Source organism: Chrysemys picta, unplaced genomic scaffold (assembly GCF_011386835.1).
Source record: "Chrysemys picta bellii isolate R12L10 unplaced genomic scaffold, ASM1138683v2 scaf1, whole genome shotgun sequence".
NCBI classification, from domain to species: domain Eukaryota; kingdom Metazoa; phylum Chordata; order Testudines; family Emydidae; genus Chrysemys; species Chrysemys picta.
This window is the reverse complement of record NW_027052708.1, coordinates 474,025-493,717: the sequence shown is the minus strand read 5'-3', so window position 1 is coordinate 493,717 and position 19,693 is coordinate 474,025. Positions and strand designations below refer to the sequence as shown.

The following is a 19,693-nucleotide window of genomic DNA, read 5'->3' as shown; positions in this document are numbered from 1 at the left end:
CACCGCCTCCTCCTCTCTCCACTGTTGAATGTCAGAGCTAACTTTGATTCTATTAGGATTCTATTTACAGGCTGCTGAGCTGAATTCACTTCAGGCCAATAGTGTACCAGCACTGGGGCTCCCCTACTACTAGTTGGAAATCACTAAGAGCTGAAATCACAAAAATGCTAAAGTTACTGAGAGCTGAGAACACTGAGGCTGTGTTAACTAGTGGGGGAGCCTGAAGCTATATTGCTAAGCGGCTGGCAGAGCAGTTTGCGGGGACGGCTGGAGGAGCAGCTAGCAGACCAGAGCCTTGCAGGGACGGTTGGAGCAGCCCAAGGAACAGCGAGAGGAGCGGAGTCGAGTGGCTCACAGGTCGCTGAGCGGAGCGGAGCAGCTGGAAGAGCAGAGCAGTTCGTGGGACGGCAGGAGCGGTTAACGGGACGGCTGGTGGAGTGGAGCGGCTCATGGTGAAGGCTGCGGCGGAACTCCACAGAGAGGTGGCCGGTCGGCCTCGGATCACATAAGGTGCCCCTGAACACCCTGTGCGCCCCCCCCCCCTTTGAACTCTGGGGCTGCACTGACCAGGGAAAGAGACTTTGGGGTTGTTGGACTTTTGGGACTTTGGTGATTCTTGGGTTGCTGGACCCAAGAGACTTTGGGGGTGTTGGACTTTTGGGACTTTGGGTGATTTTTGTGTTGCTGGTTTCAAGAACCAACAGGAAAGGACACGGCCCAATTTGCTGAGGTGGGTCTTCGCTCATGGTTTGGTCTATGAACTCTAGTTGTGGTGTTTTCCCAATTTAATGCTATGTCGTTTACCTCATGTTATTAAACATTTTCTGCTACACCAAGGCTCTGTGCTTGTAAGAGGGGAAGTATTGCCTCTTCGAGGCGCCCAGAGGTGTGTGTAAGATTTTTCCAGGTCACTGGGTGGGGGCTCGAGCTGGTTTTGTGCCACGCTGTTGGGAGGGGACCCCTATGTACTGAACCCGGCCCTTACTGCTATCAGCTCGGCCTGGCAGAAGGGTTACATTTTGGGGGGCTTGTCCGGGATATCTGGGTCAGTACCCCTCACAAGCACATCTTGGGTGATTCATTAACTTGGGAAAACCCAAAATCTTCTTGTTGTTGTTTTGATCTGTTATATTTGTAAAAAAATATTATAATGGCCCTACACTTGCTAGAGGACTGGTGCAAGGGGATGAGTATTAACCCTAGGAACTGTCTTCTGGTAACGGGGGTGCCGGAGGTGTTTGATGATGGTGCAATAGAACCTATCTTAAGGGCATCCGCTGAGTACCTGAGTAAGTGCAAAATGCGTGGGGGCATGTTTGTGAGGGAGGAGGGGGCTTTTGCAGGACTGTGTGAGCTGCCATCGGCTGTGGACCCTCTACAGGTTCCAGGCACAATAACAGTGGAAGATGGTGAGTGGACGCTAATAACCACTGGGAGCCAGCCCTCACCAGTCCCTGCCTCTGATGTAGAGTTTTTAAAGAAAATGTTTGACTTTTTGGGGTAAGAGGGAAAGACTGGCTGATATGCCAGGTCTGTTGGGCCTTGACCCAGGAGTCCCACACCGGGAGACTGCTCCTTCACCTGATGAGTGGGTGAAGGCTTTGGGGCAAGCATTAGAGAAGGTTATGCCACCCCACCCTGAGTCAAGCCCCTATCATAAACTGAGGTTGTTTTCTGGGGGTCCCACCCCAATACCTGGGGAGGAAGCATTTGAAACCTGGCTGGAACACACCACTGAAATGCTGCAGGAGTGGGTGGTGCCTGATGCTGAAAAGAGAAGGCGACTAGTAGAGTGCCTCAGGGGGCCAGCCCTAGATGTGATTCGCACCCTGAAGCTCAGTAACCCTGGGGTCAAGGTGAAGGACTGCCTAGAGGCCCTTGATCATGCCTTTGGGAAAACTGAGGGCTCAGATGATGTCTATTGCAAGTTCCTCAATGCCAGGCAACAAAAGGGAGAGAAGGTTTCTGCCTATATCCAGAGGTTGGAGAAATTATTGCAGAAAGCCATCATGAGGGGAGCAGTGGCAGTTGGGCAAATGGACCGGACTAGATTGGCTCAGATTGTGAGAGGAATTCAATATCAGAACCCAATCCTTCTCCACCTCCGATTAAGAGAACGGCAAGACAATCCACCAAGTTACTCTCGGCTGATAAAAGAGGTCCAAGAGGAAGAAGAGAGGCAGGCAGCTGGCGAGGTTTGGGAGGTGCAGCCACACCCGGCGACTGGCACAACATCCATACGAACGCCCAAGGCACTGATGGTGAATCCTCAAGAGGAACTTACCCAACGAGTGCAGGTCCTGACACAGGAAGTGGCTGAATTAGAGAATACAATCGATTCAGCAAATACTTCAAGGTACATGGAACCCTCCGCTACCACGGTCCAGAAGACTACATTTAGAACCTCTGCCCCACCGAGGCAACAAGGGAAAGGACAATCCTTCTTCTGCTACCGGTGTGGCCAGGGTGGGCACATTGCTGCAAGGTGTCAGAGTGCAGAGAATCCCACGCTAGTTTATCAAAAGCTGAGGACCACCTGGGGAAAGTTGGGAAACAGCCCCAGGGCCTGGGAAGGGAGCCGCCTAGGCCTGCAGGGTGTGGAGGCTCCCCTGGAAAGAACCATGCAGCCCGAATCCCACCAGGATTGATAGGACCCCGAGTGGAGGTCACTGTAAAGGTTGAAGGGACAGAATGTAGAGCAGTGCTTGACACAGGATCCCAAGTGACTATCATATTCCAGTCTTTCTACCAGCAGATGCTTAGGCATCTGCCTATACGGCCCCTGACAGGGCTTGGCCTGTGTGGCCTCAGCATGGATGAATACCCCTATCAGGGGTATGTCATAGTACACCTGGAATTCCCAGAAGAGATTGCTGGGGTAAGACAGGAGGTGGACACTGCTGCTTTAATATGCCCTGACCCTAAAGGAGCCTCTGATGTGTCCGTGCTAATAGGGACCAACTCCAGCCTCTTTAAGGTACTCTCAGATTACTGCAGACAGCGAGCAGGGGACCAATATCTGAACACCTTGGTGATACACACACACTGTGCCGCAGCCTACAGAAAAATTGAGGACACAAGAAAAGTGATGCCTGATTTGCCAGTGGGAGCATTGAGGTATGCGGGCCCGGCCCCCTTAGTGGTTCCTGCAATGACAGAAAAGGAAGTGATTGTCATGAGTACCTGCCTAAAAGACCGTAAGGGAACATTAGCAATGGTAGAGCAGCCGACCGAGGGAGGGCTCCCAGAAGGAGTGCTGGTTCTCAGTGGAGTCATAACCCTACCTGCTGAAGCCCAGGAAGAGGTGGCTATACTGATTGCTAATGAAACACGCCGTGACGTGTTTGTAAAACCAGGGCAGAAGATTGCAGACATCTTTGAGCCTGAAACCATTGTGAAACCCCAGTGTGAAGCTGAAGTTCCAGTGATGGATCCCGCAAAGTTTGACTTTGGGGACTCCCCATTGTCTGAGGAGTGGAAGGATTGCCTGCGGAAGAAGCTTTGCGAGAGATCCAAGGTATTCTCACTGCATGAGTGGGACGTGGGATGTGCCAAAGGAGTGGAACACCACATCAGGCTACAAGATCCCCGACCCTTCAGGGAGAGATCTAGGAGGATTGCTCTCTCTGAGATGGAAGACGTACGCCATCATCTTCAAGAGCTGATCGCGAATGGTATCATTACAGAGTCCCGAAGCCCCTACGCCTCTCCCATTGTGGTGGTTCGTAAGAAGAGTGGGAAAATCCGGATGTGTATTGACTACCGCACTCTAAACAGGCGCACTACAGTTGACCAATACACCATGCCTCGAGTACAAGATGCCTTGGACTGTTTGCTGGGTAGCCAGTGGTTCTCTGTGTTGGATCTTCGGAGTGGATACTACCAGATCCCTCTGGGAGAAGAAGATAAGGAGAAGACAGCCTTCATCTGCCCGTTAGGGTTCTACCAGTTCGAACGCATGCCCCAAGGGATTTCTGGGGCACCTGCCACATTTCAACGTCTCATGGAGAAAGTCGTGGGAGACATGAACTTACTACAAGTGTTAGTTTACTTGGATGACCTGATTGTGTTTGGAAGAACCTTGGAGGAGCATGAAGAAAGACTTCTTAAAGTGCTTGATAGGTTGGAGGCGTATGGTTTGAAGCTTTCAATTGACAAATGCCAGTTCTGCCGAACCTCAGTGAAGTATGTGGGTCACATTGTGTCCCAGGAGGGTGTGAGTACTGATCCTGACAAAATAGAAGCACTCACTACCTGGCCACATCCAAGTAACTACAGAGAACTCAAGACCTTTCTTGGATTTAGTGGTTACTACCGCAGATTTGTGAAGAACTACGCCACAATTGTAAAACCCCTGAATGATCTTACCAGGGGATACCAGTCCAACAAGAACAAATCTAGGACCAAGAATAAGAGGAGGCCTCCAAAGCCTCCTGTGCAGAGACATTATGGCCCCTTCGAACCGTTTGGGCCAAGGTGGGATGAGAGATGTGAGAGGGCTTTTCAGGAAATCATTAGTCGCCTAACTCATGCCCCCGTCCTAGTCTTTGCTGACCCAAGCAAACCGTTTATCTTACATACTGATGCCAGTTTGGAGGGTCTGGGAGCAGTACTGTACCAGGAAGTGGAAGGCAAACATAAACCCGTAGCCTTTGCCAGCCGAGGACTGTCTGACAGTGAAACTCGCTATCCCATCCACAAGCTGGAGTTCTTGGCCTTGAAATGGGCCATCACTGAGAAATTTCGAGACTACTTGTATGGTGCTCAGTTCCAGGTGTGGACAGACAACAACCCATTGACTTACGTGTTAACAAGTGCTAAGTTGGATGCTACAGGGCAGAGATGGGTGGCCGCCTTGGCTAGCTATGAGTTCAGCATTCAATACCGATCAGGGAGAAGCAATGTAGATGCAGATGCATTGTCCCGGCGTCCGCAGGCACCTGAAGTGGCTATGATACCCATGGATGGAGTGAGGGCTATTTGCAGTGTGAGTCGCCGAGAGTCAGAGGCCCATGAGAGTCTTCATGGATGTGTTGCTGAAGCTTTGGGCCTGCCCCCTGACTGCGTGCCTTCTGCTTCTGTGAACTATATTGCATTGGACCAATCTCCCTTGCCCGTGCTCAATGCGGCTGACTGGCAAGAAGCCCAACTGCAAGATGTTGACATTCGTGATACACTACTTGCCAAAAGGGAGGGGCGAAGCCCAGCTGCGGTTGTCCCTCCTAACCCGGAGGGTAAACTACTATTGAGAGAATGGACCAAACTAAAACTGATCCAGGGAGTGTTACATCGAATGACCACCGACCCTTTACAAAAGCAACGAGCACAACTAGTGCTGCCAAAAGAGTACAGAGCCCTGGCCATGAGGGCCCTGCATGATGACTTTGGACATTTAGGGATGGAGAGGACCCTGGAACTTCTTCGTAGTAGATTCTATTGGCCCCGGATGGCTGAAGATGTTCGTAGGAAATGTGAGACTTGCGCTCGATGTGTTCAAAGGAAAACTCTGCCCACGAGGGCTGCATATCTCAAGAACATCACCAGCACCAAACCTTCGGAACTGGTATGCATCGATTTCTTGTCTTTAGAAGTAGACAAGAGGAATATTGGGAACATTCTAGTCGTGACTGACCATTATACGCGATATGCGCAGGCATATCCCACGCGTGATCAGAGGGCCACCACTGTTGCTCGAGTACTGTGGGAGAAATATTTCTCAGTTTATGGATTTCCAGCCCGGATACACTCGGATCAGGGGCGGGACTTTGAGAGTCATCTTCTGAAGGAGGTGCTGAGGATAGCGGGAATTAAGAAGTCTAGAACAACGCCTTATCACCCGCAAGGTGATCCTCAGCCAGAGAGGTTCAACCCAACCCTATTAGATATGTTGGGGACTTTGCGACCAGAGCAGAAAGCAACCTGGAGCCAACATGTTGCATATCTGGTGCACGCCTACAACGCCACAAAGAACGATGCTACGGGGGTCACCCCATATCTCTTAATGTTTGGGCAAGAACCAAGATTACCCATAGACCTGTGCTTTGGTGTATCAGAGGATGGAGATAGCTATGAAACTCATCAGCAATATGTATCCCAACTGAGAGAAAAGCTGCGGGATGCTTATCACTTAGCTACATCTGCGGCTCGGAAGAACGCAGACCGCAACAAACATCGATATGATGCTAGGGTACGTTTGCAAGAACTCCAGCCGGGGGACAGAGTTCTGCTGCGAAATTTGGGTATTGCTGGCAAACACAAGATAGCCGACAGATGGAAGGCAATACCTTACTTGGTGATGGAAAAGCTAGGAGACCTGCCGGTCTACAAGATCAAACCTGAAGAGGGTCCAGGGCAGACAAAGACAGTGCACAGAAACCTTTTGCTCCCTGTGGGGGAATTGGTAGGCACCCCGTATGAGATGGGCCACAACAGGGCAACTGGGCAGAACGAAGGTGCTGGACCAAAGCCGCCCTCCAACGTGGACAGCCAGCCCCCTGCAGCTAACCTACCCCCATGCAGCACATGCGAGAGTGAGTCTGAGGAGGAAGACACAACCATGGTGTATCCTGGGATGGAGACAAGATTTCAGTCTCGATCAGCTGAATCAAAATAGAGCTCCTCCCCTTCCGCCCTAAACCCCATGGCAGAAGTATTTAGGCCCATTCCTGACACCCCTGAGCCACTGGTGGGACCCCCATGTGATGACACACCCAGGTTATTGGACAGTGGAGACTTACAGGTGGAGGATGTCCTGGGCACCTTCAACCCTCCACTGTTAGAACTAGAAATGCAGGGGCCTATGCCAGTAGCCGAGGGACCCTCAAAGGAAACCCCTCCATCCATCGTTCAAGAGGCTGTCCCGCCCATCATGGCAACAGAGATTCTCAATAGACGAGACAGGGTAATAAGACCAGGAAAACGGTTGACTTATGATGCACCTGGGGTGACTAGTGAGGAACCAATATGTTTAGCAGACAGGCTTGTGGAAGCTAAAGTGGGCTATCTGAGGCCCTTTGGAGGGAACCAGTGAGTTGTTATAATAGGGGGTGTGATTTGTCGGGACGACAAATTTTCGGCTGGGGGGAGGATGTAAGCAGAGTCAGGATGAGCTCTACCCTGACATCTGGTGGTGAATTATGGCGAGTGTGGAAAAGAACTCCAGGGGCTGATCTTGTTTGCATAGGCACACCCACTCGCCTAGCCTGGGACAACAACAACTCAAAGTGGTTACTTTGGCTGGTGTGGGATCCCCAGTTTCTCTGTTATTGGGGCAGGAAGAATAAAGTTTTGTTACCCTGATTCTGTGAATCAAGGCCAGTGGAACTGTTGTATGACAGAAGGACTGAGTGAGTCCTTCACCATTACCTAAGTAGCATTTGCTTGTCAAGGGGCATGAGTTACAAAACCCAGTGAATTGAGAGAGGTTGGGGGCAGGTATTGGTACCTGGTGGTGTGGGTCCCTTTTGTGGGCCTGAAACACCAATTGCACCTCCTCCTCTCTCCACTGTTGAATGTAAGAGCTAACTTTGATTCCCTTAGGAGTCTATTTACAGACTGCTGAGCTGAGTTCACTTTGGGCCAATAGTGCACCAGCACTGGGACTCCCCTACTACTAGCTGAAATCACTAAGAGCTGAAATCACAAAAGAGCTAAAGCTATTTAAGAGCTGAGATCACTGAGGCTGTGTTAACTAGTGGGGGAGCCTGAAGCTATATTGCTAAGCTAACTTAGCTTCGCGGGGCGAGCGGAGCGGAGCGGAGCAGAGCGGCTGGAGGAGCAGCTAGCAGAGCAGAGCCTTGTGGGAGCAGCCCAAGGGACGGCTGGAGCGGAGCGGCGCGGTTCACAGGTCGGTGAGCGGAGCAGAGCGGCTCACAGGTCGGTGAGCGGAGCGGAGCAGAGCAGCTGCCAGAGCAGTTCGTGGGACGGCAGGAGTGGGACTGCAGGTGGAGTGGAGCAGTTCGTGGTGAAGGCTGCAGTGGAACCCCACGGAGAAGCAGCCGGTTGGCCTCGGATCACGTAAGGTGCCCCTTAACACCCTGCTCCCCCCCCCCCTTGAGCTCTGGGGCTCCACGGATCAGGGACAGAGACTTTGGGGGGTTGTCGGACTTTTGGGACTTTTGTGATTCTTGGGTTACTGGACCCAAGAGACTTTGGGATTGGTGGACTTTTGGGACTTTGGTGATTCTTGGGTCGCTGGTTTCAAGAACCAACAGGAGAGGACACGGCCCAATTTGCTGGGGTGGGTCTTCGCTCATGGTTTGGTCTATGAACTCTAGTTGTGGTGTTTTCCCAATTTAATGCTATGTCGTTTACCTCATGTTATTAAACATTTTCTGCTACACCGAGGCTCTGTGCTTGCGAGAGGGGAAATATTGCCTCTTTGAGGCGCCTAGGGGTGTGTGTAAGATTTTCCCAGGTCACTGGGTGGGGGCTCGAGCTGGTTCTGTGTCACGCTGTTGGGAAGGGACCCCTATGTACTGAACCCGGCCCTTGCTACTATGAACTTGGCCTGGAAGAAGGGTTACACATGCAATACACATCAACTTCACTATGGGAAAAATGTTCCTAATCTTCAATCTATTGGGGAAATGCCTGAAAAAAACACAGAACTCACCTCCCGGAAGCTACACGATTTAGACATTTATGCTCCAATACGTCTGTTGGTCTATAAGGTGCCACAGGACTCTTTGTCTCTTTTTACAGATCCAGACTAACACGCCTACAACTCTGATACTTGACACCATTTAGACAATTTCTGATGTAAATTTCTTAATGCAATGATGGAGTTCTATCTTTCTAGGCTTTTATACCATATTATCAATGCAGCTACCTGACCAACTGAATGATCCCTTAAAATTGTCGGATAGTAAAAGAGGAAATTAATTCACAAAAGAAGACCAGGCATTTTAACTGCTTTTATTAGACCATAGTGATGCATTTGAAAAGAGCCTTGCAATCAAGTCAATGTCATTTCTCCCAAATCTGGGGTGGCAGTCTCCCCTTTGCTCTGTTCTCACTTAACAGGGACAGGAGCAGGGGCAATCCTTCTCTTGATGGCTCTCCTGCCATTCCTCTTCTTGGAAGGTAAAACCACAGGCTGATTTAAGTGCAGGACTCCGCCCTGAGAGATGGTGATACCTCCCAGCAGTTTCTTGAGCTCTGAGTCGCTGTGAATGGCCAGCTGCAAGTGGCGTGGGGAAATCCGACGCTTCTTGCTGCGTGCAGCGACTTCCCCAGCAATATCCACAATCTCATGAGTCACTTATTGAAGCACCGCGGCCATATATACTGGGGCTCCAGCTCCAATACGGTCTGCAAATTGTCCTTTGCGGAGCAATCTGTCTATGCGACTGACAGAGAACTGCAGCCCAGCCCGGGAAGAACGGGTGATTTTGGCCTTAGGGTCTTTTGCGGTTGAGGTCTCACCAGAGTGCTCAGACTCAGACTCAGACTCAGTCATGTTGCAGACTTCTAGTGTTCCAGCAACACTTGGCTTGACTTTCTTGGCTTTCTTTTGTTTTCTCTGCTTGGTTTACCTGAGTCTTTCCTCAGGAATTGGCCTGCCTAGCTTTTTTCTTGACTTGCTTGGCTTCAGTGGATGTTTCCTTGCTTGGCTCCACTTGACTGTGTCTTTCTTTGCTTGGCTTGCCTGACTCTCTTTCCTTCTGTTCCTGGCTCTGTTCACTTGGTTTTCTCGCTCTTATTTTGCCTTCTTTGATTTCTTCCTGGTCTGGCCTGATTCTGACTGGCCTGACAAAGTGTGGCTTGGTTAAGCCACCTCTTGAAATCACCACAGTAGTATGCTGACCCTGTCTGAGCCTGCAGCCTTTTATAACCTCAGTGCAGACAGAGAAAAAACATACTTTCTGATTGGTTGTCTGAGAACCAATGGGCAGCTACTTCATTTGTTACCCAAGCCAGAGGGGATATGTCATCCTTTGATGACATCATTCCCATTCATTCACCGTTTGTGTTGGATTTTTAGTCAGTGATATCTGCTATTAGCAAAACTCATCCTGTAACGGCATGAAATAGGCGTTGGTTACATTTTGAAAATTAGATGCCTTAAATTAGGCACCTAAATAACTCATAAGTGGCCTGATTTGAAGATGAGCTGAGCACCCACAGCTCCTGTTGATTTCACTAGGAGTTTTGAGTGCTCAGCACCTATGGAAATCAGGTCACTTTTAGTTAGTTGCTTAAAAGTGGATTTAGGGGCGGAAATTCAGGCATCCTAAAGTTTGAAAATATTGGCCAGTTTCTCTGGAGCCCTTAACTTGGTGATGCTTCCTGTCTCTTAGAGAACCCTCATGGCACCCAAGCCTATGGTAAGGGTTCTTTGCCATTCCAGAAACCCAAGTGTTCACCATTTGTCACTCTCAGCTTTGATTAGCCGCTTGTCTTGTTCGAGAGCTATTTTCTGAGACCGGTTTAAAAACAGCATCTGCAGAGAACCCCTCACATCAGGCCAAATCCATTGTGTGATGTTGCACTCTATAGGATTTTATGAAAATCTGCTAATGAGTTAAATATAATGTAACTGGAATATGCTTCATGCAAAAGGTCTCTTGTAAGGTATCATTACAAAGCTTCTAATCTACTGAGTGTGGTCATCCTATTTGTCTAAATGTACCACTCATGTATCTGAAACTAGAAATATGAAATATAACTCTGAGGGCCTATTGTAATTATGCAAAGTGTGGGCCATTAATGGTGGTTTGGAATCTTGATGACTCCCATTAACCAGGACAGTCGTCTGCACATGGCTCTCTTTTACTTGTAAGTCTCCCTGTATACCTGTGTGCTGGCAAGTGGGTAATGTTTTCCCTTTAAAAAGGTGATCAAAGTTTATGTGAACCCCTACAGGTATTTAATAATTTCAGAAAGCCTGATTCTAGTATCACTTATACTGTGTAAATCTGATATTACTCTAAACGAGTCAATGGTTTTATAATGGGGTAACTAAAAAATAACAAAACAAAACAAAAAGAACAAAAGAAAAAGAAAGACCAGGCCCATAGGCTTTATCCTTCATGTGTAATGGATTAAATTTTTCTGTCATGAGTTTGTTCTTTTTTCTGTTTTCACAAAACATGCAATACACATCCACTTCACTATGGGAAAAATGTTCCTAATCTTCAATCTATTGGGGAAATGCCTGAAAAAAACACAGAACTCACCTCCCGGAAGCTACACGATTTAGACATTGATGCTCCAATACATCTGTTGGTCTATAAGGTGCCACAGGACTCTTTGTCGCTTTTTACAGATCCAGACTAACACGCCTACCCCTCTGATACTTGACACCATTTAGACAATTTCTGATGTAAATTTCTTAATGCAATGATGGAGTTCTATCTTTCTAGGCTTTTATACCATATTATCAATGCAGCTACCTGACCAACTGAATGATCCCTTAAAATTGTCGGATAGTAAAAGAGGAAATTAATTCACAAAAGAAGACCAGGCATTTTAACTGCTTTTATTAGACCATAGTGATGCATTTGAAAAGAGCCTTGCAATCAAGTCAATGTCATTTCTCCCAAATCTGGGGTGGCAGTCTCCCCTTTGCTCTGTTCTCACTTAACAGGGACAGGAGCAGGGGCAATCCTTCTCTTGATGGCTCTCCTGCCATTCCTCTTCTTGGAAGGTAAAACCACAGGCTGATTTAAGTGCAGGACTCCGCCCTGAGAGATGGTGATACCTCCCAGCAGTTTCTTGAGCTCTGAGTCGCTGTGAATGGCCAGCTGCAAGTGGCGTGGGGAAATCCGACGCTTCTTGCTGCGTGCAGCGACTTCCCCAGCAATATCCACAATCTCATGAGTCACTTATTGAAGCACCGCGGCCATATATACTGGGGCTCCAGCTCCAATACGGTCTGCAAATTGTCCTTTGCGGAGCAATCTGTCTATGCAACTGACAGAGAACTGCAGCCCAGCCCGGGAAGAACGGGTGATTTTGGCCTTAGGGTCTTTTGCGGTTGAGGTCTCACCAGAGTGCTCAGACTCAGACTCGACTCCGACTCAGTCTCAGACATGTTGCAGACTTCTAGTGTTCCAGCAACACTTGGCTTGACTTTCTTGGCTTTCTTTTGTTTTCTCTGCTTGGTTTACCTGAGTCTTTCCTCAGGAATTGGCCTGCCTAGCTTTTTTCTTGACTTGCTTGGCTTCAGTGGATGTTTCCTTGCTTGGCTCCACTTGCCTGTGTCTTTCTTTGCTTGGCTTGCCTGACTCTCTTTCCTTCTGTTCCTGGCTCTGTTCACTTGGTTTTCTCACTCTTATTTTGCCTTCTTTGATTTCTTCCTGGTCTGGCCTGATTTTGACTGGCCTGACAAAGTGTGGCTTGGCTAAGCCACCTCTTGAAATCACCACAGTAGTATGCTGAACCTGTCTGAGCCTGCAGCCTTTTATAACCTCAGTGCAGACAGAGAAAACATCCTTTCTGATTGGTTGTCTGAGAACCAATGGGCAGCTACTTCATTTGTTACCCAAGCCAGAGGGGATATGTCATCCTTTGATGACATCATTCCCATTCATTCACCGTTTGTGTTGGATTTTTAGTCAGTGATATCTGCTATTAGCAAAACTCATCCTGTAACGGCATGAAATAGGCTTTGGTTACATTTTGAAAATTAGATGCCTTAAATTAGGCACCTAAATAACTCATAAGTGGCCTGATTTGAAGAGGAGCTGAGCACCCACAGCTCCTGTTGATTTCACTAGGAGTTTTGAGTGCTCAGCACCTATGGGAATCAGGTCACTTTTAGTTAGTTGCTTAAAAGTGGGTTTAGGGGCAGAAATTCAGGCATCCTAAAGTTTGAAAATATTGGCCAGTTTCTCTGGAGCCCTTAACTTGGTGATGCTTCCCGTCTCTTAGAGAACCCTCATGGCACCCAAGCCCATGGTAAGGGTTCTTTGCCATTCCAGAAACCCAAGTGTTCACCATTTGTCACTCTCAGCTTTGATTAGCCGCTTCTCTTGTTCGTGAGCTATTATCTGAGACCGGTTTAAAAACATCATCTGCAGAGAACCCCTCACATCAGGCCAAATCCATTGTGTGATGTTGCACTCTATATGATTTTATATAGAAACCACGAAAGCTTATGCTCTAATAAATTTGTTAGTCTCTAAGGTGCCACAAGTACTCCTGTTCTTTTTCCAGTCTAAAATGTTTGAAATAAAGTTGACTGTAATTTAAAGTCATGCTGAATTTTTATTTCTCTAGATCAAGAATCTGACTCTCGTGGTAAATGATCTGGAATCATCGGACAAAAACAATATCCTTGCAATCGATTGAGAAATTGTGGCTCTCCAGAATCGATTGAAGGAATGTGAAAAACATAGAACTCAAACCACAACACCCTCCTATTTCCCACCAGGTAAGCATTCGTGTATAAATCACATGAGAAGGGATGGGAGAAGTAGGAACAAGACTGGGTTAAATGAAATGACAATAAATCACAGGTCTTGGAAAATTTGCCAGATGTACTAACTTTCAGCGACAGGCTGATATGAAAGATGAGGGCAGGAAACAAACATTTTCACATACTCTTACTGTTTTTCAAGTGGAAAAAGTTGGAAAATAGTACAAAAGTATGAAAAGTAAGGTTTTGCCCTTCATCCAAACTCTGAGTAGTACCTCAGTACCAGCAATACTATTTGAAACAAATCACAGATTTATAGAAGAAATTAATATCCATTTAATTTTGAAGTAAGATTACTGTGAGTTAAGTTCAGTAATAGATTCAATATGTCGACAGTTAAGAACAAACCATAATGCCAGAGGCAGCGATACACAAAATGGCTCTAACCTCTGCTCTGGCCAACCAAGCCCAACAAATGGCTGGTGCTGACCAAGAAGGGGCATGACGCAGGTGGCCGAGGGGGTGGGAGGCAGCAATTCAACACAGTCTCTCGGCCGCTTCCATCAGCAGGGCTCCACAGAAGCCCCAGGAAGAAATGAAATCTGCTTCCCACTCCCAGCAGTGAGGGCACTGAGTGAATTCCAGATCCCCACATGCTTTGGCACCAGGGGTCAGGCTGGGGGAGAGAGGTGTGGGAAAAGAGATACAAGAGAAGAAAGGAGACAGTGGGGCTTAGGAAAGCTGGAAAGACGAAAGCAAGAGAGAGATGGTGAGTTTCACTTCAAAACCATATTTCATAGACTGCCACAAACTTTACAATTACAGTTAAATACACATTAGCATTGGATTCTGCAGACGTTACCAATAGTTAGACTGAAAGGCCACAAAGATATTGTCCTGCCTCTAGGCCAGTGCATCCCTCTATCTGGATGCTGATAAATCATCACTGCCAGGAATAAATTTGATCCCTCTATTTCTGAAGAAAAAATGTTTTGCATTTGCAAGCAGCAGTTTTCTCCAAGTGGCAGGGGTGTTCCAATAATTTCCCGTGGAGAGCATCTTCAGACAAGCCATAAGGATTCTCCCCACTCTTCACATTGTTTTGTATTTTGTGGACTGCTCAGAAGATGTTTCTGGCATTGGGCACCTGCTCATGCTGCCATGGAGGCCCAGATGAGTTTCCTGATTCTGCTCCACTGATGTTCTTCAACCCTCCATAAGAGGGACCAGCTTTAGGTGTGAGAGGATAGTTCTGTCTTTGTTTATTTATCTCTGTTCTCAAGGCTAATAAGGGGGTGTTGATGTTATTTGTGCTGTGGCCACTTCCCTATTAGGAATAGACTAAGTGCAGCAACTCTTTTCACATAGGCTTGCAAACAGCCATCAAATGATAGTCACTGAACAGATAAAATAGAAGTGATTGTGTCAAAGACACCCCATCTACTAGAGCATGTGCAACCTCTGCACTGATTTGATATCATCAGCTGTTGCCCTGAATTGATCAATTAACAGAAACATGAAATTCAGGTCTTCACAGGTAAACTTTACTTCACCTCTAAGAGGGAGCATTGTCTAGTGGTTAAAGCACCTGACTTTGAGTTAGGAAATGTGGGTTCTAGACTTGGCACTGCCATTCACTTGCTGTGTGACTGTGCAGGTCGCTTAGCATCTGTGTCTCCGATGACCATGTTTTTAAAGGGGGAAAAACTGGCACATGTTCATGGTGACACCTTTCAGGGCTGCAAAGAGTCAGACAAAAGGATACTTTTATTTTTAAGTGTGCTGGTGTCACCACTGCCAGCTTCTGACCCAGGGAGACCTGCATATTTTGGAGTGGAGGACTTTTTCCAATACTTTAGTGTTCTGCATTCATTGTGAAACATTGAACAAGTGTCATCAACAGTCGCTTTGAGCAGAGGAACAGCTTTGATAGCGTTTACTTTCATTCAAGTTCTCTTCATTCCAGACATTGTTCATTACTCCGAAAGCTCATTCCACTGGGCTGTTTGTTCTCAGTAAACAGTGCAAATTCTACTCAGCATAGCAATACATCTTGAACAAGCATTGTGTAGCTATAAAAAAAAAAAAAAATATTTTGGCTGATGAAATGAAAAAAAAACAGGATATTTCAATTATCCTGAAGCTCTTGGGACATCATAAGAAAAACCAAGACTGTCCTGCTTGAACTAGGTTGTATGGTCACTTTATAGTTACCTTGCATGTAAACTGGGGATATTTACCTCCACCTTACAGACCTGTTGTAAGGCTATGCTCATTAATATCTGAATTGCTTTGAGAGCCTCAGCTGGAAGCTCTCGGAAGTATTGTTTTCAAGGGGTGATTTTGACAGTAACATGCTAATCTGAAATGAGCCTCTAGAACTAGTGCTGCTAATTCTCCCTCCACCTTCCAAAACTCACTGCGGTTCAGTGAGACAAGATGTTCCTTCTTGCTTCCCATATTTCCAGAACTGTGCTCCACTGCAGGAGCAAATGACCTAAAATGTTTCTGAAATGGTATTTTCTATGTGATTTCCCAGCCCAGCGGGGTGGAAAGCATAGACTAGGTGGAAACAGAAAACTGGTCACTTGTCTGAAACAGAAGCGAATCATTTATTTACTTTAAGTGAGTGCCGACTAAAAACTGAGATCTCTAAAATGTGTTGCTGGATTGTTGGCTGTTGGCTGTTTTTTCAGTATGGCCCCAGTTCTAGTGGGATGACCCCTGTATTTCAGTCAGACTGGAACAGCTACAGAACTGAAATCCATGGGCTGTTTACATGGTGCAAGGAAAATCTTTGACAAAGATGTGTATGTATTTCTGTTCTTGCAACAAAGCTGATTCATATAAAGTACACACACTAAATCCTCTCTCCTAATCATGCCCGTTGAAAAGCCTGCATTTTCTCTTTGCTTACAGGCAGCTGTGGTCATGGTGGGCTTGTGAATATCAGCCAGCCCTATGTTGTACAGCTGAACTGGAGAGGATTTTCCTTCAAATATGGTTCCTGGGGTAGGGATTCCTCTCTTCGGACCCCGCAGAAGGACCTATACTGGGTTGCACCTTTGAACACAGATGGGAGACTCTTAGAATATTACAGACTTCATAATTCCTTTGATGATTTGCTGCTATTAAAAAATGCTCGAGAGTTAAAAATTCAATATGGGGAAGGCAGTGGCACCGCAGTTTACAATAACTTCATGTATTACAATGTATATAATTCAAGAGGTATGGGCAAGCTCGACTTAAACACAAACACATTGGCTGTGAGGAAAACTCTGCCGAATGCTGCTTATGGTAACCGTTTCTCTTATGCTGGTGTTGGGTGGCAAGATATGGACTTTGTTGTGGATGAAAGTGGATTGTGGGTAATTTATTCAACCAAGGACAACACAGGTAACATTATAATTAGCAAACTCAATGAGACCACACGTGATGTGCTCCATGCTTGGAATACAAGGCAGTACAAGCCATCCATTTCCAACGCTTTCATCATCTGTGGTGTTCTATATGCCACAAGACCTGTCAACACTAGGAAAGAGGAAATATTTTACACATACGACACAAACCCTGAACAGGAAGGTAAAATTAGCATAATTATGGATAAAATGTTAGAAACAATTCAAAGTATCAACTATAACCCCTCAGACCGAGTCCTGTATGTTTACAATGATGGCTACCTTGTTAAATACGATCTTATTTTTCAACCTGTGTTACACTGATATGAATATACACAACAGCTAGAGATCACAGAAAGTCTGATTTTTATATCCCTTTGGACAATGTTAATGTTAAATTAGGGCCTAATCCTACCAAAAGTATCTCCTGGTCATAAGGTTTATTTCCATGAGCTGTCCCATTGAAGGATAATAAGCTCTATGCCTGGTAACAATTGGGTGCAAGATTAGGTTCACAGCTTTTTAACTGGTGTTTAGCTACAATGGCAACAGGAGTACTAGAAATGCCTCTGCTATAAAAAATAGATTAAGTAGATGTCTTAGTGATGCACAGAACATGCATTGTGATAGGGAGATTGCTCACACACTGACGTGCATTTGGAGAAATGTCTATTTGGATAACACATGGAAACTGAACTGCTGTTTCATCATCAGTGCTCAAAGTATGCAAGGCCATAAATATCATATTAAATATTGGCCTCAAATAATTACTAAAAGATTAAAATTAGAGGAGAATTAGAACTTGATCTTTAAAGAGCAGCCATTAGTTAAGCTGAAGCTGTGGAAATGGTTGCCTTGTCTCCTTCTTGCAACCCATCAATGAATTTTAGATGGCAGGGCTCCAATGCATTACTTTCCTAAAGTTGCACTTCATGAAAAAACCTTATTAACCATTTTTGGACGGTTGCATTTTCTTAGCACTGTGTCCTGGAGGCCTGATCCAAAGCCCAATGAAAGCAGTCCCTTGGTATATGGCACATGCTACAACAGAACATAAGCTGTGCCATCCTACATGCTCCACTTAGTCCTCTGAGTCCATTTAGTCTGAAATTACTGTGATCTCCATTAGAATCTTTCAAAAACACTCTGAAAACAAGGAGCCAAATTAATTGGCAGAATAATTCCATTGGCATCAATTACCTTACATCGGGGGTGAATCTGGCACATATCTATCAGTTACAGAATACTGAAGTTGGGACAAAATCATATGCTCTTTATTTTTAAAATGCCACATAAAAAAATCTTATCAATATCTTTACTGTAATCATGTCAAATAATGAGATGAACAGTTATGAAAATGCAGTAAATATTTGCTGGTTTTCTATTATTAATTCTATCTTTATCTTTGTCTTCTTATAATCTGGATCAGTAGATGTGAATGATTCATAGACTCATAGACTTTAAGGTCAGAAGGGACCATTATGATCATCTGGTCTGACCCCCTGCATGCTGCAGGCCATAAAACCGTCCCTACCCCTTCCCTGGACTCTGCTGTTGAAGTCCCCAATCCTGTTTTTAGTGACTTCAATCGGCAGAGACCCTCCTGCTAGAGATCCCTGCCCCATGCTGCGGAGGAAGGCGAAAAACCTCCAGAGGCTCAGCCAATCTGCCCTGGAGGAAAATTCCTTCCCGACCCCAAATATGGCGATCAGTAAGACCCCGAGCATATAGGCAAGAGTCTCCAGCCCGACCCCTGTTAGCCATTATACTATTTACCTACCATTGCTTTGCTTTCCTTGACTACTATGTTTTACCATTAAACCATTCCCTCCATAAACTTATCTAACTTAATCTTAAAACCAGACAGGTCCGTCGCCCCCACCGTTTCCCTCGGTAGGCCGTTCCAATATTTCACCCCTCTGACGGTCAGAAACCTTCGTCTAATTTCAAGTCTGAACTTCCCCACGGCCAGTTTATATCCATTCGTTCTTGTATCCACGTTAGTACTAAACTGGAATAATTCTTCTCCCTCCCTTGTATTAATCCCTCTAATATATTTAAAGATAGCAATCATATCCCCTCTCAGCCTTCGCTTTGTCAGACTAAACAACCCAAGCTCCTCTAGTCTCCTTTCATACGACAGGTTTTCCATTCCTCTGATCATCCTAGTGGCCCTTCTCTGCACCCGTTCCAGTTTGAGTTCATCTTTTTTAAACATGGGAGACCAGAACTGCACACAGTACTCCAAATGAGGTCTCACCAGCGCCTTGTACAACGGAAGCAGGACCTCCTTATCCCTACTAGATATACCTCGCCTAATGCATCCCAAGACAGCATTGGCTTTTTTCACCGCCACGTCACATTGTCGACTCATAGTCATCCTGCGGTCTACAAGGACCCCTAGGTCCTTCTCCTCTTCCGTTACTTCTAACTAATGCGTCCCCATCTTGTAACTAAAATTGTTATTAGTCATCCCCAAATGCATCACCTTACACTTTTCACTATTAAATTTCATCCCATTTCTGATACTCCAATTCACAAGCTCATTCAAGTCTCCCTGCAGGATATCCCTATCCTCCTCCGAATTTACAACGCCTCCCACCTTCGTATCATCCGCAAACTTTATCAGCCCACTCCTGAAATCGGTTCCGAGGTCAGTTATAAATAGATTAAATAAAATGGGTCCCAAAACCGAACCTTGAGGCACTCCACTAGTAACCTCCCTCCAACCTGACAGTTCACCCTTTAATACGACCCGCTGCATTCTCTCCATTAATCAATTCCTTATCCACCTCTGGATTTTCTTATCGATCCCCATGTTTTTCAGTTTAACTAATAATTCCTCATGGGGTACAGTATCAAATGCTTTACTGAAATCCAGGTATATTAGGTCCACCGCATTTCCCTTATCTAATAAATCCGTTACTTTCTC

The 19,693-nt window shown here is 46.2% G+C and overlaps 1 protein-coding gene across 2 annotated transcripts in view; it reads left to right on the top strand.

Annotated features, from left to right (window-relative positions):
* LOC101935734 (olfactomedin-4-like) overlaps positions 1-18,070 on the top strand; it is a 253,106-nt gene extending 235,036 nt beyond the window's left edge. The window contains exon 5 of one of the 2 annotated variants that reach the window (XM_065578762.1): positions 16,283-18,070. In XM_065578762.1, the coding sequence (XP_065434834.1) occupies positions 16,283-17,085 (803 nt within the window). In that variant the 3' untranslated portion in view covers positions 17,086-18,070. The remainder of the gene's footprint in view (positions 1-16,282) is intronic. The other variant, XM_065578764.1, reaches the window with a different exon arrangement.
* The last annotated feature ends 1,623 nt before the right edge of the window (positions 18,071-19,693 follow it).